The sequence below is a fragment of the Acomys russatus genome, chromosome X (genome assembly GCF_903995435.1).
Source record: "Acomys russatus chromosome X, mAcoRus1.1, whole genome shotgun sequence".
NCBI lineage: Eukaryota > Metazoa > Chordata > Mammalia > Rodentia > Muridae > Acomys > Acomys russatus.
This window is the reverse complement of record NC_067169.1, coordinates 46,035,542-46,057,804: the sequence shown is the minus strand read 5'-3', so window position 1 is coordinate 46,057,804 and position 22,263 is coordinate 46,035,542. Positions and strand designations below refer to the sequence as shown.

Sequence of the window (22,263 nt, the reverse complement as noted above, 5' to 3'; positions counted from 1 at the left end):
GGCAAAAAGAATTTATGAGTTCCTCTGGCCAGCCTATTTGAAGTAATTATCAAATCTCAGAATTACTGGATGGTCCTCATTTGCCCAAGCAATCAGCCATCACTAAAGTCCTGGTACATTCTAAACCAAAGACTGAGGAAGCAAAAGGTAATAATTTGGCTGATAAAGCAGCAAAGAGGGCTGTACTACATTGAACCGAATGTCCTGAGAGAGACTATCCAATTTGTTACTCCTACTCTATCTCTGACCTCCTCTTTCAGGCTCAACAAATGGTGCAATTTCTCTGGCATTCAAATACACTGGGAAAACCAAAGACTTAGACTCAATTCAAATTTTGATTAAACACATTTATTTTTACTGCTAGCAGAAGAACAGCATCTTAGCGCCAAATATCATGCTGTGTGGAAGGTGGGCTGAAGGTAGAGTTTAGAAAGGTGGATCTTAGTGCTGTACATTACAACTATCTACGGGATCTACAAATGACACAAGAGAATTGTTTGTACTCCCATCAATTATTTCTCTTCGCCATAGTATGGTAAGAAAAAGACCACTTCATCCCAGTCCCATAGCCATAAGGGAGTTTACAAAGGCAAAAGGCAAGCGGTTAAATACCTCACAGGAGGAATACCATGGTCTAATTCTCATCTCATCTGCAGGCCACTAGGAGTTTATAAGACAGGGTGTAACTAATATGATCGAGAAAAGGAGGAGAAGGGTTAAGAAGGGTAATATCCAATTCCATATTGGACTATCAATGACCCACTGACCTGAGGCATCAAGATGTTCCTTATGTTGTCTTGTCTTTTACTATGCCAACTGGTTGAACATAGAAGCAACATTCCTCCCCGAGGAAGAGACAAAGACCATATCTCTCTGCTGTCAGTAAATCTAACCCTTGCCTGTTTTGTAGTACTATCATGGCCAGTGAGTCTATTTGGCCCTGGAGGGTAAGGATGGTCTGAGCCACCCGTTGAGATCCTGGATGAACAGAGAGGAAAACTAACGGCAAATATCTAGGAAAACAGTCAGTCCAACCACTCCAGTGACAACTCCCGAGGTCCTACCCGGGACTGCGAGAAGGAGTGAGGCCTGAACCACTTGTTCCTCATTCCATGCCATTATAAACACTGTAACGAGAGTTGGCAAGAGTTATTTAGCAGGCGCTACTCTCATTTTGGAAAATGAAACATCAGGGCACAAGTCCCAAGACACCTAGGGGGTAGGCAATGGTAAACCTGAGTGCCCCAGAGCATAGAGTGAGTGAGTGTTTGGACATAGGGCTGGATGGCAGTGTGCCAGAACCCGCTCTGGACATTATCGACCAGTCCCTGGATATGGGGCTTGAGACTGGAGAAATAAAAAAGATATAGGAAAAGACAGAAAAAAATATAGCGGGAGAGATTTTGAAAAAGGACAAGTATTCGGGAGGACTAGCAATAAATACTGTAGCCCCGAGTTTATTTCTCTCAGATCTTTTGTACAGTGTTCATCCGTGTGATCCAGAAGATTCTTGGGACGGAAACAAAAGCTACCAGTTACTTTAGTTATCTATATGCTCACACTTCTTTCATCTCAAGGCTAAAGAAGTACATCAAGCTCACATCCACACCTGGAACTAATAAATAACTTTCTTATCTAGGAAGTTAGCCAATACAAGTATCTTGTCAAGTCCTCCAGGCTGTGTGAGAGTTTGCAAGCCAAGGTCGTAAGTTCGCTGACCTGCCTCTGTTAAGCACTTGAAAAAAATGGCTCCAGACAGCAATGCTCAGAGTCAAAGTATTATTACAGTCTGAGGGATCCAGTGTGCCCATAAGGCATGACTCTGAGGAGTTAAAACGGTCTACAATGGCAGAGAGAGAGGAATGGGAGAGATAAAGGGTGGCTGTGATAATTCACCTTAGAGCAGTTAATGAAAGGCAAAGTGAGAAAGTCTAAGAGTCCAATGGCTGAAGCTACATATGGTGGCCATGACTTTGACCCAGGAGGGATACACAATCAGAACTCTCCACAGCATCAAGGCAGAGTGTCATTTAGTCGCTGATATGCATTTAGGATTGGTCCAGGGACACCAAGGTATTTGCAGGACCAATATGGGTAGACTTTTTAGGTTTCTGGGCACTTTCTACCGTAATATTCGTTTTGGTCATAGAGAAAGCAGGCATGGGGGTAAACCCTAGTGACGAGATGGATAAAGGAAGTTGCTGTGCACTACATCGACCTTTGACCACTTTCCTGACTATATTAGGACCGGCTGTTGTTTAGAAGTAGGGGTCTCTTGGACATTAAACATCCATATGTAAGAGCTACCCTAGACAGGTGAGGATAGGAAGAACAAATTTAGATATCAAACCAGCAAACTGAGTCAGTCAGCATCCTCTACCAAAGCTACCTGAAGAGAGAACTCAGGGAGGCAGTGGTGTTTGGAGACTCTTGCATTAGCAGGTAAGACAGGTGGTGAGGACAGAAGACAGTAATGGGTGAAATGAGGCTTACCTTCTTTTGATTCACGAATAGGAAGTTAGGCTGCAGCCAGTGGTACATTATTTTTTTTACTTTTTATTTTTGTGAATGTCACATCATGTATCCCAATACCATTCATCTCCCCCTCCCTCAATATCTTCCCTCTACTCTTGCAAACTCCCTTGCCAACAGACAAACAAAAACAATATAAAAACAAAACAAAATATAAACATCTCATTGAGGAAGCTACTCTGTGTCACAGTGTGTCACACAGTGTACCCTATCGGCCAAAGAGCTTTGCTTGCAAAGGTTCAGTGCAGTGAGTCATTGGTCTGGCTCGAGGCCTCTGGCTTCTGCTACCCTATCAATACTAGATCCTCCCTGGAATTCCTCTTGGGCATGCTGTGGTTGTCCTGTATCATGGAGGTGCTGCAGCTTTTGTTCTACAGCATGCACTCCAGCAGTTCATAGAAGGGTAGATGTTGGAATTGGCCAACTCAAAGCCCTGGATCTGGGCCTGGGTGGTAGCTGTGTTGCTCAGCACTTAAGCTCTCCTAGGCTCAAATCACCAGGGCCACCTCTCCCACTTTGCCCAGGCAAAGAACAGGGCCAGCTCTCCTTGTTGCAGCAGCAGACAAGAGGGAGGACTGCCTCTCCCATGCTCATACGATCTGGGCCAACTTTCCAGCATTGCCCAGGATAGGGACAGTGACAGCTCTGCTGCTGTCACACCCTCTGGCCCAGCTCTCCCATGCTGCCTAGGTGAGGGGTGGGGCAGAGGTGCAATTTTATATATGAATTCATGGAAGTGTAGTTTTAATACTTTAGTAAACAAGCAATTTTTAAAAATCTTTTTATAAAGAGAAGCCAGTGACCAGAAGGCCAAAGATAAATTCTGAGCTCTGGCCATCAAAGCAGGCAAAGCAAACAGTGGTAGCAGTGGTGGCTGGTGGCTGGCAGTGACAGAGAAACCAAAACCAATAAACACAGAGCACAGCAAGCTCGTACACTCAAAGAAGACTGGTAAGAACAAAGCATGCAGTTGGCCTCCATCATTCATACATTCAACGGAACCTGACTGATTACAGTCTCTGCTCCCATGTTTACAACAAAACTTATACACACACACCAGAAAACAGACCCATCCACACACAGAAAACAGACAAAACTTGTCAAACAACCAGAATCAGGTGGGCAGTCTACTCTTACCTTTCACCCTCAACTGAGAGTGAAAGGGCTTTATAACTGAATGAGAGGGGAATGGTGTTTGACTCTAGTGGGGTTTTGGGTTTCCCACACCCAGGTATTCACCTGGGAAGCCAATATGGAAAAAGGTATGTCAGATTGTGCAATTCGGAGAAGGAAGACGGTGATCTGGGCTTGATGCCCTCACGCCGGGAAGGAAGTAAGGACAGTCCACAGCCCAGTGTCCCTCTTGATGGCACTGGGGGCATAGTCAGAATGGTTTGTGAGGGTTTAGACAGGCCCAGGCCCAGTCAGGAAATCTCCTGACTCATTTGAGACAGGACCTGGAGGCTCTCAGGCTTTAGGAGCCTAGGCGGCTATTATGGCCTGCTGAAAGGTCTTAGCCATCATCAAGTATTTTTGTTTGGGGGCTTTTTTCTATCTCCTGTGGTATATCTTGATGGCCACTGCTAAGACTTATGCCTGTGGAGTTAAGAGTCCTGTTTAGCCATAATACGAGGGAAACTCTGAGAGAGGAAGGAAGTCATAAAGATTTTCTTTCCCTTCTGGAGACTTGAGATCCAGATTGGTATACTGCAAACGGGCCTTTGTGAGGCAGGCTAGGAATTGAGATGGGTTTTGGTGTCTGTCCTGAATGAACTCTTGGGTGTTTTTTTCTTTTTTCATAATTTACCAGGTTCAGGGAGGTCTCATAGAGACCAGCCAGAAAGCAATTTATAAATTGAGCCCTAGCAAGATGCCCCATGGTGTATTGTAATTCCATTCAGGGTCCCAGTTGGGGACTGCCTCAGCTGTGACTGGATGGGCAGCATTAGTCTGGTGGATTTTGTCTGCATGAGCCACAGCTTGGTCCCAGACCTGCCTGCACTCTTCTGGGAGAAGGTGTTTGGTGAGAATCATAAATGTCATGAAAGGCGAGGTGGTAAGATTGGGTAGTATTTTGGTATTCTTCAATAAAGGTGGAGGAGTTAGCAGTGTAGGGCCCCAATCTTTTTCTCTATTTGAAAGAGTTCACTTAATGAGAAGGATATGTGTACCCTGACCAAGCTGTGCACCTCAGCAACCTTCTGCAAAGAGAGAACCATGGCTGGTTTAGGCCCAGGTGGGCGAGGTAAAGGGAATGCTTTGGTGGAAGAGGACCCATTAGCAGGAGGACTAAGGCCTGCCAATGGGCTGAAAGCGGGTGCCGGAGAGAGTTCATGTGGGTGGTCTATTGCTGAGAAGGAAGAAAGGGAGGCCAAAGAGGCCAGACAGGGAAAGATGGGAATGAGAGCTGAAGCTGGTAATAGGGAGACTCAATTGACGTAATTAAAAATAGTACAGGAATCATCTGGTTTGGGCCTCAGAGACAGGAGGAGTTGTGTCTTTCCTTTGTTGGCTTATGCCATATGGTCACGTTTTTTAAACACACATTTCTATTTTATCATGGCAAGGATGAAAATACCACCTTCTCCACAACAGCGACCAGTAAAATTTATCCCCAAAACAACTCAGTACAAAACAGGTCTGTTTCAGAAAAAGGAGGGAGGAGGGAGACTTTACATGAGTTTTTAGATCCCATTTACAAGGGGCTGGGGAGAAAGAAACAAATCCACCATCGTCTGCACAGTCCAGTTGCCAACCCTCCCTCTAGGATGGCCGGTTTCCATCCTTGCGTTATAAGCATTCAGCTGTGCATCCAGCTCCTCAGTAGAAAGCTGCTGCTTTGAGTTCCTACCGGTGCCTCTGCCTCTTCCCAGGCTGCCTCCACGGGTTCCTCTCCTGGTGTTACCACCACCAAAAACCCCAGACCCACGGTTTCTTGTCATGCCACCTCTGTTTACGCTTTGTGCAGGTCTTTGCTGTGCGTCAATCTGGGATGTGACAAGCTGGATGTTCATAGGACAGCCATCCAGAGGGACGCCATTGTACTGTTTCACAGCCTTCAGGTCATCGGGCCTTCTGTTCAAAGTGCACATCTGCTGTCCCTAAACTTCGTCCAGAGCGATCGTAGTGCACCGCTGCTTTCTTCAATGTTCCAAATTCAGCAAAAACTTCCTGAATATCAGCATCTGCCACTCTGAAGTCCAGGTTTGATACCCGCAGCTTCCCACGCATCTCCACGCCGGCTCCACACCCGAAGCCGCTACCGAACTGGTCCTGTTGCCACTTGTCCAGGAGCTGTTTCGGTCGGCTGTAGGGTGCCCACCAGGTTCTTCATCTGCCACTGACTGCGCCGCCTCCATGGCCGCCTGCAGCGCCTCAAGCTGTGGCAGGCATGTTCCTCATGGGCCAACTGCCTAGGTTCACCCCGCATGGCTGCCTGGACTGCGCCGCCAAGGCCGCCCTGTGAGCCGGCCCTGCTGTGACCCCTGGCCCTGCCTCAGCCACCTAGCTGGTTCTGGTTCAGCTTAATGATGTCATCCAAAGACATATCCATTTTGTCTGCCATGGTGGGCGCAGAGTCCGGCCTCGGATCGAGGCTGCGTGTCAGCATGTTGCGTCCTTGTATGTTCACTTTAAACCAAGACAGGAGTGAGGCCACACAGCAAAGTTCATACTTCTCAACCCTAACAAAGATGCCTGTCAGCCACGTGACTGCCTCCATCCTGATGGGGGAATAGCAACTAATACGGCAGCAGCAAGCCACATGTTCCCTTTAAAATTGCCTATATGTAGATTTTTAACTATCAACCCTGGTGTGAAGGGTTTCAAGTTAGCCTTTTTTCTTACAGATTTTGCTGGGTTTAATCATAGCCAATATACTTACAAATCTTGAGGTAAGATTTATACCTTAGCAAAGTTTTAGAGAGTTTAACCAAAATCTAGAGTACCATATGAGTAGCAATACTCCTCATTGGGAATTGTCTGTCTGTATCTTTGTTTTGACCTCCTTTCGTTGTCACATAGTCAGGTAGCTCGCCTAATATAGAAGAGAGATTTTGGATGAAACTTCTAAACAAGCACACTTGGGTTTAGAGGAGGGGGAGCCATACCCGAACTCCAGCGCCAGCTTTTAATTGAGACAGCATAAAACAACAGTCTAATGCCACCCACATCTAAGAGACACCTGAATTCTTGTAAAACTGAACCCAGTGAGCTGATAGTAAGGAAGGCTTAGAGATAGGAAATTCTTGAGCCCTGGCTGTAGACAGAGGACACTGCAGGAGGGAGCTGAGACATGCACCAGCCTGCCAAGAGTGTGTGTGGGAAGGGTGTGTACCCTGTAGCTGGCTTATTCCTTTTTTTCTTTGATTTCTCTTCCTCCTACTAGGTCCAGCTCCTGGCTCACACTTTTCAACAACTTTACAGAGCCATCAACTCTAACTTGAAAGTCAGGACAGTTATACCATGTGTCGGGGCAAAGGGAAGCCCAGACAAAAACAAACAGGGATCAGAGTAGAGAAGAGAAAACAAGAAATAGGAAATCTCTTTCCATTTCCTGATCACTTGCCATATTTGTAAAGGTCCTAAATAATATTGAGACCTAGGGTGCTGCCAGGTGGCCCTTTGGATTTGTGATCTAAGAGATATTGAAGCCAAATTTGATTGCAAAAGTGAATAAATTTGGGGTCATTCAGGCCAAGTGCAGGGTGTAGACCCTGGAAGTTTTCTAGAAGGTATCCATAGGGAAATGAGAGTGCATGAAAGACACCATTCCCATGGACAAGAAGGGGAAGGAAAAATGTCACTGTAGCCTGTAGTTGTGGGCATTCCCAGGACTCAGGGAGGACTAGAGGAAGACACAAACCATCCAGTGGGTCTTCAACACACTCAATGAGTGAGGGTCAGGGGCTTAGCTGGGTTAAGTGCCAGGAGAGACTTGGTGCCTGGTACCAGGGCTTTCATGGAGGCCTGAAGGTGAGGACAAAAACCTGTCGGTGTTGTGCGTTATGCCAGACTATTGATCAAAGAAAAGAGAGCCACTGCAGGATGAATTCAGGCTTCTCAGCAGCAGGGGGATCAAGCTCTCAGGGACTAAACACTGACAGCTCCCTAGAGCCTCTTTTTATTGCTACACAAAAGGCACCTTTAGCAAGTCAGTTTCCTCATACCAAAACCTCTTATCTGATCTAGCAGTTGTCTTGAAAGACCCTTCACCTAATCAGTTCTCAGCCACAGGAGACTTTCTGATCTTCTGGGACTGTGCTATGCAAAGGCTCTGAAAATACTTCAGAAGAGCAACCCCGTAAAATCGCCTGTAACAATCACTGACAAAAGGCCACATCAAGCTTAGGTGCCATCACTCCAGATTCAGTCCAGATAGACTCTTCAGCTAAAATTCTGCTATAGAACCCAATATCACCTAATAATATTTATTTAGACACTTTCCACAGTAGTGTATTTTATACTTGTCTATTGGGGATTGTATGTGTTTATCTTACCTAGATCTTCCATAACTCCTCTTTCTCTTTCATAAGACATTTGTTCATTTATAAACCTTGCCTCTTTGGATGTGAGTCATAGGACTGTTTACCCATGTTTTCTTCATGGACTATGAAAACACTTAGGCCACTAGAAGGCCACATCATAGGAGAAGGTGTGTGCACAGAATTGAAATCTCATTTCAAATCCTGTTTCCTGAGGATAGACGGAGACAGGATATAGTAAGAGATACCATGGTACCAGGGAAATAACTATCCAGAAACTGGACAGCCTGGCTGATAAGACACTGTCGGTCAGTGTAAGCAAAGGCATAGTGGAACCACCAAACTAATGCTACAGGGTAAGACCGTGCAGAGAATCTCTCCTTTTGTATTCTTGCTGGGTTCATTTCACGTTTAACTAGAATTTGATCTCCTTAATGGATAATCCCACACAAAACTACCCAACTCTATCCTAGGGTCTGAGGTCAAGATTCCCCAGCTAACTTAGCTTCTGTTAAACTGTCTGCTTGTGCAAGCCTCCCTCTGTAGCTGCTGAGTGAGATAACAGTATGTTGTTTTGCTTTAAAAAGTCCCTTAGTCTAAATGGTCGTGGTACATTTGGGTCCCCAAATAACCTAGTGTAATCCCAGCTGGCTGGAATAAAGATTTTCTTTTGTTGTTGTTGTTGTTGAAGTTATTTGTATTTTTTAAATTTTATTTTATTAATTTATTCAGATTACATCTCAATTGTTATCCCATCACTTGTATCCTCCTGTTCCTCCTTCCCTCCTGCTTTCACCCTATCCCCCTCCCCTAGGTCTATGACCAAGGCTTTCAATTGGCTATAAAGTGTGTCTGTGGTCACCTTTGGTGAGCTCCCTGTGACAGTAGACCACTCTAGTGTTGTATACAAAGAAAAGTTTTTTGAGGGAACAGGCTACTAGTATGTTGCCTCTGAGAGTAGAGCACAGAAGCCAGTGGGGAAAGCCTTACCAGATTTATTAGGAATATGGTAGTGGTGGTGGTAGGAGGCAGAACAGTCTAGAGGTTAACATGAGGACTTCAATCTGTTGCCAGACGTTTGAGCTAATCAGGAACTAGTTGCCCTTGCTAGAGGTAGTTAAACATTGGGGCCAGATAAGGGAGGTAGTCAACAGAAACCCACCTTATGGGATCACTGGATAATGCTGAGTTTAGTCTTCTGTTTACCTAATAACAATTCTGTTTTCTTAGAGTCCTGCCTTGGATTGGACTTAGGCTATTATCTTAGGACACTGTCAGCAGCAATGCCATTTTGGGAGCCTGCTTTGGACCTAACAGTCAAGCAGGCAGGGACAGCCCAATGCATGGGTAGAGATAAATGCACATTTTAAACAGCAGGAGCACAAGGATACTTTGAAAAGCTACAAACAGTTAGAGGTAGAACAAGGTATAGAATCCAAGAAACAGGAAATAGAAAAACAAACGCAGGAAGAGACAGGCAGTGATTTATACAGAAGTGACAGGCAGTGTGTAAATGGTTAGACACAGAAAGGATGAAAGATATTCAGAAAGACAGAAAGAAAAGTAAGATAGCAAGGGAGACAGTGCAGAGATAAATCAACAGAACTATGAGCATGTTAGGAATATAAGTATAACTTTTGTATAACTTGAAAACCCTTTTGTGTGACTTAGAATATGGAACACTTGCAAAATGTTAAGGAGTCAACCACAAGGCAGCTCTGCTATGAACCAGATATGAGGCAGCTCAAGCCAAGCTAAAGGCAGGCTCTGATATGCTAATGAATCACCCCAATGAGTGCTGGTGTGCTAATGACTCAGCCCTATGCTGTGGACCCTTCTAGCAGAAAACTCTCTCTGGACTATACAAAATCTAGAACTGTGGAGAGGACTCCAGGATATCACTGCTGTGCTCCTGAGACACAGCACCTCAAGTCTCTGCACTGATTCCCATGTGCAAGGGGACTTTGAAAGTAGCCACTCTGTGACTCTTGGCTTCAACAACCCTTGAATTTCCAAAACTGTTGCTGAGTCCACAAATGCCTGCCTTCAGTACTAGTGGCTGGCTGCCACTTCCAAAGGCCTTCTGGGACTTCCAACACTGCCTTCCTCCCTGCCTGCTACAATGGAAGGACATCCCACTGGACTCTGGTTGAGCTTGCTTCAGAAGAGCCCTCATCAGAGAAGGTTCACTGCAGGATTGGCTGGCTTTTTCTCCCCTGCTCACTAGGTGGGATGCCTGTTTACATAAGATTACAGCATGGTATTGTAAGGAATGTTTGTGTGAATAAATTGAGCATATTTCAAAGGCAAAATCTCCTGTGACATCCTAATTGCTGAATGCTCTCTGCACAGCATGGTCAGAAGTAGAAACAGAGATCATGAAAGACAAACAAGATTCTAATACTTCCATTTCTTAAGCATGTAATAAGTTTATTATATTTCCTGTCATGGACAGATAGACACACAGACACACACACACACACACACACACACACACACACACACACACACACACACACACACACGGAGACAGCCAGAAATGTGAAAATAAAGATGTTAGTGCAGATAGTATCTGTTAGTTACAAAGGAAACTCCAATTCCCTAAACTCCAAAATGCAGTTCAAGTATCTAAAAAGTAGCTCAGGAGGGTTTCTGGTGGTTAGGTAAAAGTCAGCATTCCTCAGGAACTTGTGAAGCCAGCTCCTGTCTACCAAAAGGATTCACTTCTCTTTCCTCTGGCAAAAGGGACAGATGGCTCTCCGATGGGCATACTTGGTAGTGCCTATCAGCATATCTAAGCCCATGCTAGCCTCAAGGTTCCCTCAGCCCCTACCTACAAGTACGTGTAATCCATCTGAAAACCTCTATAGCCATCTCCTGACCCTTCCCTCCCCGCAGCTACCCACCCTTCTCGTAACCCAGCTCACTGAGCTCTGTTTCTGCTCTTGCTACTCTCAGGATGCTTTCTTTATACTCCATCCCCTGCTCTTCTCCTTTCTCGCAAATAGCCCTGACCGTGTCCAGTCTGCTGGCAACACTAAGTCTACTTCCTCCCTGAGCTCTGGACTCTTCCACACGCTCCTGGCTGCTATCGCATATCTACAGTAAAACCTTCCCATACAGTGAGGTGCTCATGTCATCAATTTACAGTGTTAAAAATAGATGGAGAAAGAGACAGATAAATGAGATGCAAAGATATACTAAGGTAGACCTGGATACAGACCAAACAGACAGAAAAGTGTTACCTCTCAGAATGCCTATATGTCTAGAATTGAGCTTAAGCTGAACTATAGGACTAGAGTTTCCAGTCCAAGTAATAAAAACGTTTATGTAAGTTGGAAAGGTCTAAATAAGTGATGTAAGGTTTGTGATTGCAAATTGTACTTTTCTGAGAAACTGATTTTAGGTATGTTAAAAATGAGACTCAAATATTAAATATATATATATATATATATATATATATATATATATATATATGATGTTAAGACTTTAATGGTATATACTCACTTATATCTGCATACTAGCCCAAGGGGCATGTCCCACGAAAGCCTTCACTTACCAGGAAACTGGGACAGAGGGAGGACATCCTATTGGGACTCTAGATGAGAGAAGCATGGGAGAATGGCAAAGTAGAAGGATCCACAGGGTCCTAGAAACCTACAAGTAGAACATTATGATAGGCAGATTTGGGCCCAGGGGTCCTGCTCAAACTAAGGCACCAGCCAAGGACAATACAGGAGGTAAACTTTAAACCCCTACCCAGATCTAGCCAATGGTCAGAACAGTCTCCACACTTGAGTGGAGAGTGGGGTATGACTTTCTCACGTACTCTGGTGCCTCACATTTGACCATGTCCCCTGGAGGGGGAGACCTGGTGGCACTCAGAGGAAGGACAGCAGGTAGCCAAGAAGAGACTTGATACCCTATGAGAATATATAGGGGGAGGTAATCCCCCTCAGGAACAGGCATAGGGGAGGGGAATAAGGGGAAAATGGGAGGGAGGGAAGAATGGGAGGACACAAGAGATGGGATAAACATTGAGATGTAACAAGAATAAATTAATAATAAAAAATTTTTAAAAATTAAAAAAAAATTTTTAAAAAAGACTTCAAAGTTCAGAATTTTAACGTATTAATCAATAGAGTTCTATAAGCCATTAATCTAGCCTTGATAAAACACTGGCTTGATAAAACACAATTATTCTAGTTACAGGTACAAAATTTTACCTTTCCTTTTTTGTTTTTCTAAATATAGAATTACAAGCATTACTCACTGTAATGCATACATCTCTGGACAAAGGGGATAACATTGACACTTTTTACCCAGAACCAACTTTTGGGTCCCCAAACTCTTAGCCTTTATTCTCTTCCTGCCAAGAAATTTCTGTCTTATTATAAGTATATTTTTATGGTTATCTTATACTGATAATTTTTCAGGTTTTTAACTACTCTAGCTGTTTATAGATACTTATTACCAGCTTTCCTACAATGAAGATTTCAGTGCAGATGATAGTCATTGATCATGCTAGTACTTTCTTTCCCTACTCCAGTTCTGTCCCAGCAGATTTCCACTCAACTGACAGACACCATCTAGGGCCTGCAAACTGCTCTAAAATAGCCTGGGCCACACCAGCCCCAGGTGGTCTTACAGAACCTGCTGTAACAGAACCTGCTTGGACCTGCTGAACACTTACTGTAAACCAGTCCAGCCAATGTGACCTGATCCCTGTCTCTTCAGGCTGGGATAATGAACCACATGCTTCTGGTGACTGCCCCATCCCTAGTCCCCAGGCCTTTGACTCTCTGGCCTCCTCTCTGGCCCCCTACTATGACCCTGTCCAGTTGAAGCAGTCAAAGATTACATCATCGAGCCAGGCGTGGTGGCGCACGCCTTTAATCCCAGCACTCTGGAGGCAGAGGCAGGCGGATCGCTGTGAGTTCGATGCCAGCCTGGTCTACAAAGTGAGCCCAGGATGGCCAAGGCTACACAAAGAAACACTGTCTCGAAAAACAAAAAAACAAAACAAAAAAAAAAGATTACATCATCAACAAAAGGCTGTTATGTTAGCTTTCAAGCAGTCCATATGGATTATAAGAGGATTTCTGGTGGTTAGACAAAAGCCATTATTCCTCGGGAAATTATGAAACCAGCTCCCAGTGGCGGAAGGAGTCATTTCCCTTACTTCTCACAGAAGGGACATATGGCTTCCTGTGGCATCTATCAGCATATCAAAATGCACAGTGGCCTCCAGGCTCCGGCACTATCGCAAGCACCTGTTATACATGTGAAAGTCCACGGTAGCATCCAGGCCCTTCCCATCTCCAGCAGCTTGTCATCCTTATAAACGTGACTTGTCCACCCTAGACTATTTTCCCCATAGCTTTATTTTATGTTTTTAATTATTTTTTATTATTTATTTAGCAGAAAAATATGACTGGTTTCCTTATAGAATTTACTTATATATTTAGTTTTGGTTTCTCCCACCCTCATCTCACTCCACATTTCCATCCCCTGAGCTCATTCCTTCTCTGTACCATTCTGGCCCTCCCATTCCCCTTTCTAGTTTCATATCACCTTCCCTTACCATGTGGCCCAACTACAACACTCCTGACTATATTCCCAAAGAACACTACCTCCCACCACAGAGATACTTGTACATCTATGTTTATTGCTTTTTTTTCCACAACAGTGAGGAAAGGAAATCAATCAAACAATAAAGGTCTATCAACAGATAAACAGATAAGGTAAATGTGGTACACATACACAATGAATTTTTATTCTCCTATAAAGCAAAACAAAATTACAAAATTTGGAGTAAAATGGAAAAAACTGAATATATTAACCCACGTAACCCAGGCTCATTAAGACAAACATATCATTCTCCTTCCTATGTAGATCCTAGGTTCTAACTGTTGTATATCTGCATTTATGTGGACGTGCCAAGAGGCCTGGAAACTATAAAGGGGCCCACAACTTCATTTTTAAAATGAAGCGAGGTTTTTTGTTTGCAGCTAGCTAGGTATATAGAGTATAAGGAAATACTTTAGGAGAAAAATACCAAATTAAAAGCCAACAACAAAGGGGTGGCTTTTAGCCATTTCATATTACTGACACTAAATTATTGGTGGAACACTAATATGTAGGCTTGGTGTAGCAAAGTCTTTCAAGTCTCCTTAATGATAAAAGGAAAATAATAAAGTAATTTCTTCCCAAAGAGCAAAGGTTTTGATTTAATTGGGAAGAGAAATATAAACCCAGCTCTAGCTCTCTCTCTCTCCCTCCCTCCTTCTCCCTCCGTCTCCCTCCGTCTCCCTCCCTCTCCCTCCTTCTCTCTCCCTCTCCCTCTCTCCCTCTCTCTCCTCCCCTTACTCTTCCTCTCACCCTCTATTTCTCTACCTCAGTCTCTCTCTGGGGCACCCTCCCTCCTTTCCTTCTCCCTCTCCATGCTCACTTAATAAACCTCATTTTAAAAAAAGATAGATAGAAATATAAACCCATAAGGAAAATCCTTTCTTACCTAAGTAAAACTTTTTAAATGTCAGTTATTTTATTCTTTCAGTTTATATTAGTTTTTACTTTCTTTCTAAGTATATACTTATTTGTATGGATTCTTAAACTGGGCTAAATTATTTGACATCATTTAACCTCAAAAATCAATCAGTGAGAAGTAGAAAGTCTGGTAAGAGGTAAAGTGGTGACAGTTTTCAAATTAAAAGTAATCATAAAGCAAAAAATTTATATTGTGACAAACAGTTCTCTCCATTTCAGACAAAAATACTTTCTACTTACTCTTTAGATTACTAAACAGCCCTTTATCTCACTTCAGAATAGAAAGCACTTCTCACTGTAATTCTTAGCTATTCTATTCCAAAGATTATGCTACGATTCTTGCTCTTTAAATGGAGCGTATTTTACAAATACAATACTTTTTAGGGCTTGAAGTTGAATCCAGATGCATACACTACCAAACCACTGTACAACTTGTTATATGCTGTGATCCAAATATAACTTGAACAGCAAACATTTCTGAAGCTCAATGGTACATGCATACTTGTAAATATTTAAACTTTACTAAATGAACATAACTATATAATGAAACTGCTTCCATGGATCACGCCCCAAATATAGTGCTACAGATTTTGAAATGTCTTCTTGTAAAAATGCAAATATAACTATTATTACCCTATTAGTTTTGAGAACAACCAACATAAAGATTATATTTGTAGTACCTTTTTTTTTTTCATTTTTACGAAAACTATGTGCTGTGAAAACTAAGTCCTATGAATAAAAGCTAAGTGTTTTACTCAAAGGGAAGAACGGAGGAATGGAGGACAAAGGAGGTTAACTGTGAGTAGGATAGGGCAGTTCTAAATATAACTGAAAGAGAAGTCAAACTATTCCTTTAAACATTAACTTTACCAAACTACAAGAAATGCATTGTTAAAATGTTTCACTAAGAAGTAGGTTATGTAAGCTCACAGTTTCTATCAGTTGTCCGGTGTGCTCAGAAAGTATGTAGATATTGATAGGTGGTAGCCCAGAATAAGTTGCCACAATAACTGTGCAATTATGTTTTGGCAGTTTGGGGGAGCTTCTCATATAGTCCAAGACAGTCTCAAACTTTATGGGCTTTCCTTAAACAGATACTGTTACAAAGCAGATCATCAGTGATGGCCAAGTCTGGGTAGTTTCGGAGGCAGGTGGAATCCGCAGGACGTTGCCAACCTTGACGTCATGGAAGAGCTGCTTATCTCGGACTCCTGCTTGTGCCACTGCAAGAAGCAGTCTCTCGAGGAAGGTACAGGAAGTTGCATGCCACATACATGGGGAAGCGTGTGTCCTGGTTGTCTAGGCTTATAACCCGTAGCTCTTGATTCTTTCTCAGAGAAAGAACATGATAGTCTGTCTCCATTTTAAAAACCTCTTTTCCAGTCTCGTCCAATGAGATCACTCGCAGACGGAAGGCAACTTTTCTCTGCCAAAGTAAGTTGACGCCAAGGCCACAGGAATCATTCAATGCACAGCGGCGGAATATAATGCGCTGGTTGGTGTAGCATACTACCAAGTCCCAGGCAAAGTTGAAGCCAGTCCAGGTCCAGCTGCGTTCCTCGCCTATGCAAATTTTCCCTCCACACCTCATGCTGTTTCCATAGATGTCAGACATGTAGACATCCATTGGTCCAACGTCGCTGTTTTGCTCCGCCTGAATAAGTGTTAGCCATTGTTCTTTGTATATGTGGGTCAGCCATGTTGCAGGGATAAGTTCATCCTGGTCAATAATGTGTGCTGATGGCGGGTCACAGATAATGTAGGCAAGCCTTAGCTGCTGGAACACCGGCACAAAGGCTCTCCCCTGTTCACAGTCCAGAAAATGGGTACCGTCTGAACCGCTTTTGTACTTAGCAAAGCACAAGTGTTCTATAGGCAACAGTCCTTCTTGGGATCCTGTGGAATTGAGTTCTAGCTGCAGGAACATCCACTTTTTCAGTGTAGTGTATACATCCATCTCCACTTCAACCACCAAGAGATCTGAAGAGGCAATGAGCTCTTTCATGAGATCGAGATTGATTTCCAGCAATATTTCATCATTTTGCCAGATCATCAGGTTGTCCAAGAGCCACTGGCGGCACATATATCTTATACTCAGGAGCCCATAAATCTCAGCAGAGTAGTAGTAGGTGCACACAGTCTCAGCATTGACTGACGTCATCATTATCACCTCACACTGCCGAATTACCTCATCCAACTGCAGCATAGAGGCTGCGGCCAAGGTGGCAACAACTCGGCAGGGAGGAATTTCAATTGTTCTCAGGTACAAGAAGCCCAAAACCTCATGGAAAGAGTCACGATCAATGTTCTCATCGGGCATCTGCATCTCTATTGTACTCATATTTGTCTCCCGCCAGGCACCACTGAACATGCTAGAAAAGTACCCCGACCGGCATAGGTAGGCCCTGTGCAAGCACCATTCCTCTTGAAAGGCACAGATCTTTACGTCACTGTCCTCACCCCTCAGGAAAAGCAATTCTTCTCTGGTCAACGCCCTATGGGGAACTTTTGCCAACGTCCCCCCTGGACCGGCCTTCCGCTTGCGGCCTGGCTGTCTAGCGGTGGCGACTGTGCCCGAATGACCTGCCTGCTCTTCAGGGACAACCGCCGCTCCTGCTTCCGCACGCTCCTCCTCCTCATTTCCACCCGCGGGAGGTTCTTCTTCTGCGGCCGGATTTAGTCTGGACCTTATTCGACTGCTTACAGTTCCCATGGCTTCGTATAAACGGCAAAGACGTGGACTTCCACCTCAGGCGTTCAGGCGTAGAGGCCGAAAACAAACCCTCGAGCGAGACTGCCGCTGAACAGCGAACCGCGCGGCTCAGACTCGAGGACAAAATGGCGGCCAAGAAGAGCCACTCTGGCATACGACCAAACCAGTGAGAGAATGGCTCCCCCTACCTTGGAGGACTACACATTGCACCTTCCTTCCAAAACTTCCTGTTCTTGGGCTCCCTTCACCAACTGATGGCTCGATCTATACCTTTTTGCGTGGACCTTTTTGCTTATGCTCATGAACACAAACTTTGAGTGATAATTTCTTTATTGGAAACTCTGTCTTGCTTCAATCTTTGTCCTCCAAACGGTTCACATACCTAATTAAGTTCTGCAACTGCATCAGCGGCAGAGAAAGTAAAGCCATTTTCTATGAAAAAGATAATATGTGCCCTATATCCCACTGTATTTTAAAACAGATTGGTTAAAAATATAATGTTAACAGCTGTACAATTTTTTATATTTTATTTATCATAATTTATTCACAGTTCATTCCAATTTTTATCCCCACGCACTTATCTTCCCATTCCACTCTCCCTGCCTCTTCTGCGACATTCCCCTTCCCCAGACCTCTGACAGGAGGGGGGACATGTCCCCAACTGTCTGGACACAGCCTATCGGGTCTTATCAGGGTTGCCTGAATTCCCTTCCTCTGTGTGCCCACAATGCGGTCCTACCAAGAGCCAGTGATCAAATTGTGGAGCAAAGTATATGTCAGAGGTTCAGAGGTAGACACTGGCCCCACGTGGAGAATTAGCTGTCCCTTGGCTACATCTCAACAGGGGGTCTAGGTTCTCTCCATGCATTGTCCTAGGTTAGTGCATCGGTTTGTGCAGCCCCCGCCCCAAGGTCCATATCCTCCAGCCACGATGGACTCCCTGTGGAGCTCCTGACCCCTCCATGTCCTTCCATCCCCCCACTCTTTCAAACAACTTTCAGCAATCCGCCCAGAGTCTGGCTGCAAGTGATACTATCTGTCCCAATTCCCCACTGGTGGAGTCTCTCAGAGGACATCTATGTTGGGTTAATATCCACTTACAACTGAGTATGTACCTTTCCTGTCTTTCTGGGTCTGAGTTACCTCTAGTTCCATTCATTTGCCTACAATTTTGTTTTTAATAGCTGGATAGTATTGCATTATGTAAATGTACCACAGTTTTTTTTTTTTTTTTTATTCTTTAGTTGGGGGACATCTAGGTTGTTTCCAAATTCTGGCTATTATGAATAAAGCTGCTAAGAACACAGTTGAGCAAATGTTCTTGTTGTATGGTGGAGCATCTTTCAGGTATATGCCCAGGAGTGGTATAGCTGGGTCTTAAGATAGCACTTTTTTGAGTTGATTTTGTATCCAGCTACTTTGCTGAAGGTATTTACCAGCTGTAAGAGTTCTCTGGTGGATTTTTTTGTGGTCGCATATGTATACTATTAAATAGTGATGCTTTGACTTCTTCCTTTCCAATTTGTATCCCCTTGATCTTCTTTAGTTGTCTTATTGCTCTACCTAGGATTTCAAGTACTATATTAAAGAGATATGGAGAGAGTGGGCAGCCTTGTCTTGTCCATGATTTCTGTGGAATGGATTTAAGTTTCTCTCCATGTGGTTTGATGTTGGCTATATGTTTGCTGTATATTGCCTTTACTATGATTAGGCATATGCCTTTTATCCCTGATTTCTCCAAGACTTTAAACATGAATGGGATTTTGTGAAATGTGTGTATGTAGGAGTTGCTTCATTTTCTTTTGTTTGGGCATTTTTTTGAAGTATTTTTGTTTGTTTTGATTTTTATTTTCTGGGTTTTGGGATAGTCTTTTGGAAGTAAGAGTACGAGGAGTGAGGGCAAGATAGAACATGAAATTGGATAGGTAGGGAGGTGGGGAGGATATGGGAGTAGTTGGAGGATGAGAATCATGATAAGAATATACTATATGACAAAAACTTAAATTAAAGAAAATATTCACACAAACTCTGGTGCCCCATATTTGACCATGCCCCTTGGATGGGGATGCCTGGTGGCACTCAGAGGAAGGATAATAGGTCACCAAGAAGAGACTCGATACCCTATGAGCATATACAGGGGGAGGAGGTCCCCCTCAGTCACAGACATAGGGGAGGGGAATAGGAGGGGAAGCAGGAAGGAGGGAAGAATGGGAGGATACAAGGGATGGGCTAACAACTGAGATGTAATATGAATAAATTAATAATAAAAAAGGAAAAAAGAAAAAATTTTCCCCTTGAGCTGCAGAGGTGGCTCAGAAAATGTATTGTTCTTATAGACAACCCACGTTTGATTCCCAGCAGCCATATAAGGCAACTCACAACTGCTTATAACTTTAGTTACAGGGGATGCCTCTTACCCCCAGCTCATGCACATATACAGGCACACACATACACATACATAAATAAATAATAATGTTTTAAAAATATCTCCCTTTCTTCCCCCCTAATGCCATATCAGTGCATCTGAAGAGCAGTGTTAGGCATCTTAGTCAGGAGCCTTGCCTTGGCCTTGCCTAAACCAGATCTGCAACATAATAAATTCTTCCACAATCACATGAAACAAAACTGCTAGAGGTTGTACAGTCCACAGAGATATGTGTTGCACAGACAGATTATGTCAAAAGGAAAAAAAAATTATTTGACATCCTGCTTGCTGGTATATACAAGTATATACACTGGTAAATACTAGGTGTTGTTTCAAGTAAATATGCAATGGTGTAACTAAAATCTTCACCATAGTTCTGCAGGAGGCTTTTTATTGCATGTAATCTAAAAATTAACTTAAAGTTTTCACATAAAGGCTAAGGACAAATACCACAATCTCTGATACAGTTGCTGGCTCAAATTTCTGGAGTGCAATGTGTGTGTGTGTGTGTGTGTGTGTGTGTGTGTGTGTGTGTGTGTGTGTCCAGTACCTTTATTGTCAATAGATGATAAAGATATGACACCGTTGGCTGATCCGAGTTCATACATTGGGATTTGATAAGGGAGCCTCAGCTTGATTTCTATCTGTTGTGTGCCAGACATATTTATTTTGTTGAAAGAAACCTAGGATTATTTGTTTTATTTTATCTTTAAAATATCTTACTGTATTCTTTTAAAATATATTTTTATACAATATATTCTCATTTTGATTCTCTTCCCCCAATGTCTCCCACCTCCCTTCTATCTGGATCCATATCCTTTCTGTCTCTCCTTAAAAAGGAAACAGGCATCTAAGGAATCATAATAAAAGATAAAGCAAAAACAAACAAACTAGAATAGGACAAGCAGTTTGCAAGTGGTTATCAGTTGGAGGTGGCTTTTGGTTTAGGGATGGGGGCTTGTGTTCACTTCTCCTTTCAGCTCTAGAACCCCATCTGGTACAGACCTGTGCCAGTCTTGTGCTTGGTACCTCAGTCTCTGGCAGTTCAAATGCATGCCAATCTGTTGTGTCTAGAAAGACCTTGATCATGTTGACTTAGAGTACCTTGTGTTCTTGGTGTCCTCCATCCCCTCTGATTCTTACAAGCTTTCTGCAAACCCATAAAATCAACATCCTTCTTAAATACAAAACACATTCAGTTAATCCCAGTAGCTCCAGAACTGTTTCTTCACCACAGCATCTGAGTTCAAATTCACATCCAAAACTATCTGAGTGATATTCAAAATACAATTATTTCATGAAGCAAGTTCTAGTGTCAGCCTGAGAAATAAAACTATGTACTTCCAAAGTATGATAGTGAAGGTTAGGACAGATGTTTCTGTTACAAATGGGAGAAAACAGTATATATTCTGGTTTCTCTTCAGGACATATAAATCTTTTGTCATACCAAATGCAAGAAAATGAAATAAAGAAAGGGTAAGAACTGTTAAGCCTAAATGCCAACAAGACAAAAAGTTCAATATTGAAGCTAAAGAATATTTTATACCATGTCCTACCTCTTGAGTGTTCTGCAATAGGAGGCAGGGACTCAAACTGCAATTACACTTCATCAGCACAGTTCTGTTGGCAAAAGTCCATTCCATCACTGTGATGGCTATTCTTGGTTGTCAACTTGACTATATCTGGAATGAACTACAATCTAGAAATGGCCGGCACACCGTGAGATATTTTTGCTTGGTTTGGAATGGGTGAATTCACTTCTAGTCTGGACCCTTGAGGTAGGAAGACACACACCTTTGATCTGGATCTTGAGGGAGGAAGGCACACCATTAACCTGGGTCATACCTTCTGCTGGAAGCCTATATAAGGACATAGAATAAGAAACATTTCACAATTTGCCTGCTTGCCCTCACCTTGCTAGCACATTCACTCCTTTACTGGCACTACAGCCTACATCTTCAGGATTCCAGCGTGGACTAACGACCAACTGAACCATCCAGCCTGTGGACTGAGCAACTATTGTATTCTTGGACTTTCTTCTGTTAGCCAGACATTGTTGGATTAGCTGGCTGGATTGTAGCCTATAAGTTCTGTGTGTGTGTGTGTGTGTGTGTGTGTGTGTGTGTGTGTGTGTGTGTGTGTGTATACACACGAGAGAGGGGGGGGATTAATTTTATAAGTTCTGTTACTCTAGAGAACCCTAACTAATACAATCACTTTCAGAGATTGGGAACAATAACCTACAACACATTTAAGCTGATATTATACTTATGTGTGTCCTCATGTCAGGGACCTTATTATGAGCCCCGGTCATTGAACATTACAGGGAAGGTGGCTGCCTCAGGTGGAATCCTCCCCACAGTCATAGTGAAGACATTTCATGGCTCTTCCCTACAGCAGGCATATGTTTGCTGCGGCCCGGTGGCAACAACTCGGCAGGGAGGAATTTCAATTGTTCTCAGGTACAAGAAGCCCAAAACCTCATGGAAAGAGTCACGATCAATGTTCATCGGGCATCTGCATCTCTTTGTACTCATATTTGTCTCCCGCCAGGCACCACT

General features: G+C 43.4%; 2 protein-coding genes and 2 pseudogenes across 3 annotated transcripts in view; all 4 read right to left on the bottom strand.

The window, feature by feature from the left end:
* The window catches only part of Klhl15 (kelch like family member 15), a 932,444-nt gene that overhangs the window by 489,199 nt on the left and 420,982 nt on the right, over window positions 1–22,263 (bottom strand). The window lies entirely within an intron of this gene.
* Window positions 5,217–6,097, bottom strand: LOC127185258 (THO complex subunit 4-like; annotated as a pseudogene).
* On the bottom strand, window positions 15,763–17,277 carry LOC127185257 (germ cell-less protein-like 1). Its single transcript, XM_051141792.1, has one exon. It carries the CDS (start codon window positions 17,275–17,277, stop codon window positions 15,763–15,765), a length of 1,515 nt encoding a protein of 504 aa, XP_050997749.1.
* LOC127185256 (vesicle-trafficking protein SEC22a-like) lies at window positions 19,823–22,212 on the bottom strand (annotated as a pseudogene).

What these genes read in the sequence shown, in the direction of transcription:
- LOC127185257 (XM_051141792.1), bottom strand. Translation starts at nt 17,277, where the DNA reads ATGGGAACTGTAAGCAGTCGAATAAGGTCCAGACTAAATCCGGCCGCA.